At 49.9% G+C, this 1,212-nt stretch overlaps 1 protein-coding gene and 3 gene segments (V, D, J or C); 1 reads left to right on the top strand and 3 right to left on the bottom strand.

Annotated features, from left to right (window-relative positions):
* Positions 1-1,212, bottom strand: part of LOC115277666 — an 869,742-nt gene that overhangs the window by 459,642 nt on the left and 408,888 nt on the right.
* The window catches only part of LOC115277665 (immunoglobulin lambda-1 light chain-like), a 653,789-nt gene that overhangs the window by 433,490 nt on the left and 219,087 nt on the right, over positions 1-1,212 (bottom strand). The window lies entirely within an intron of this gene.
* The window catches only part of LOC115277676, a 24,679-nt gene that overhangs the window by 1,118 nt on the left and 22,349 nt on the right, over positions 1-1,212 (bottom strand).
* On the top strand, positions 198-1,107 carry LOC115277675. The segment is given in 2 exon segments: positions 198-364; positions 485-1,107. Coding segments are annotated over 2 exon segments (552 nt in total).

Below are 1,212 nucleotides of genomic sequence, written 5' to 3'. Positions count from 1 at the left end.
CATGTCACACAATGATGTGTCTGTGTCTGGACAATAGGGGGAGCTCAAGGCCAGTTTCTGAGGAGTCAGGGGTTATTAGAGCTGGGACCTGGCACCTGGCACTGCCTGTGCTTGCTGCTCAGGGCTCACAGCTGTGACCTCCTTTGATATCTTCAGGCAGAGGGACCTGATCAGGCCCAGTGAGGGATCTAGAGCTTAGGTCTCATTTGCATGGATGGGCCCTCCCTCTCTCAGGGAGTAAAGAGGGGAAGGGAGGATTTAGGGGAGGTCTGCTCAGCTGTGGGCCCACAGAAGACAGGATCCGTGATGACCTCCACCATGGCCTGGTCCCCTCTCCTCCTTGCCCTCCTCGCTCACTGCACAGGTGACTGAATTTGGGGACAGGGGAAAGGGACACACTTTCCTGAGAGGACAAAATGGGCCCTGCTTCCTCCTCTTGTCTCTATACAAGCATCACCCTCTCTGTGTCTTTTCCCCTTTACAGGGTCCTGGGCCCAGTCTGGGCTGACTCAGCCACCCTCAGTCTCTGGTTCTCTGGGCCAGAGGGTCACCATCTCCTGCACTGGAAGCAGTTCCAACATCGGTAGTTATTGGGTAAACTGGCACCAACAACTCCCAGGAATGGCCCCCAAAACTATCATCTATGCTAATAGCAATCGACCGTCAGGGATCCCCAATCGATTCTCTGGCTCCAAGTCTGGCAACACAGGCACTCTGACCATCACCGGGCTCCAGGCTGAAGACGAGGGTGATTATTACTGCTCATCATGGGACAATAGTCTGAATAGGCACAGTGCTCCAGGCCTATGGGGAAATGAGACAAAAACCTGCTTTCTCATCTGTGAAGAGAGGAAACAGACCAGCAGTTGGCTGATCAGCTAGGCCTGTGATTCTCCTTATTCTTTTGCTGATACTCTGGGCCCAAGTCCATCTGGTGACACCTTGTGTGATTGATGTTCCTCCTGTCCCTTCTGTTGTCCAATTCAGTCTGAGCAGACCATTCTTTGACAAAGAGTCTTCATGAAACAGATGTTTTTGTTTTCTTTTGTTTTGTTTTGTTTTGTTTCGTTTTGTGGGGTAATTTGCTTCTAGGCTGGATCATGTTATTTTACCTAGTTTTTAAAATAAATGAAACATTTTATTTTGCCTCTGAACATATCATGGGACCTCAGCTCTACCCATGCTCTGCTTGAAGGAAAAGTCAGTCTTATT

The sequence above is a fragment of the Suricata suricatta genome, chromosome 14 (assembly GCF_006229205.1).
Source record: "Suricata suricatta isolate VVHF042 chromosome 14, meerkat_22Aug2017_6uvM2_HiC, whole genome shotgun sequence".
NCBI lineage: Eukaryota > Metazoa > Chordata > Mammalia > Carnivora > Herpestidae > Suricata > Suricata suricatta.
The sequence above is the reverse complement of the archived record's forward strand: the minus strand, read 5'-3'. Positions and strand labels throughout refer to the sequence as shown.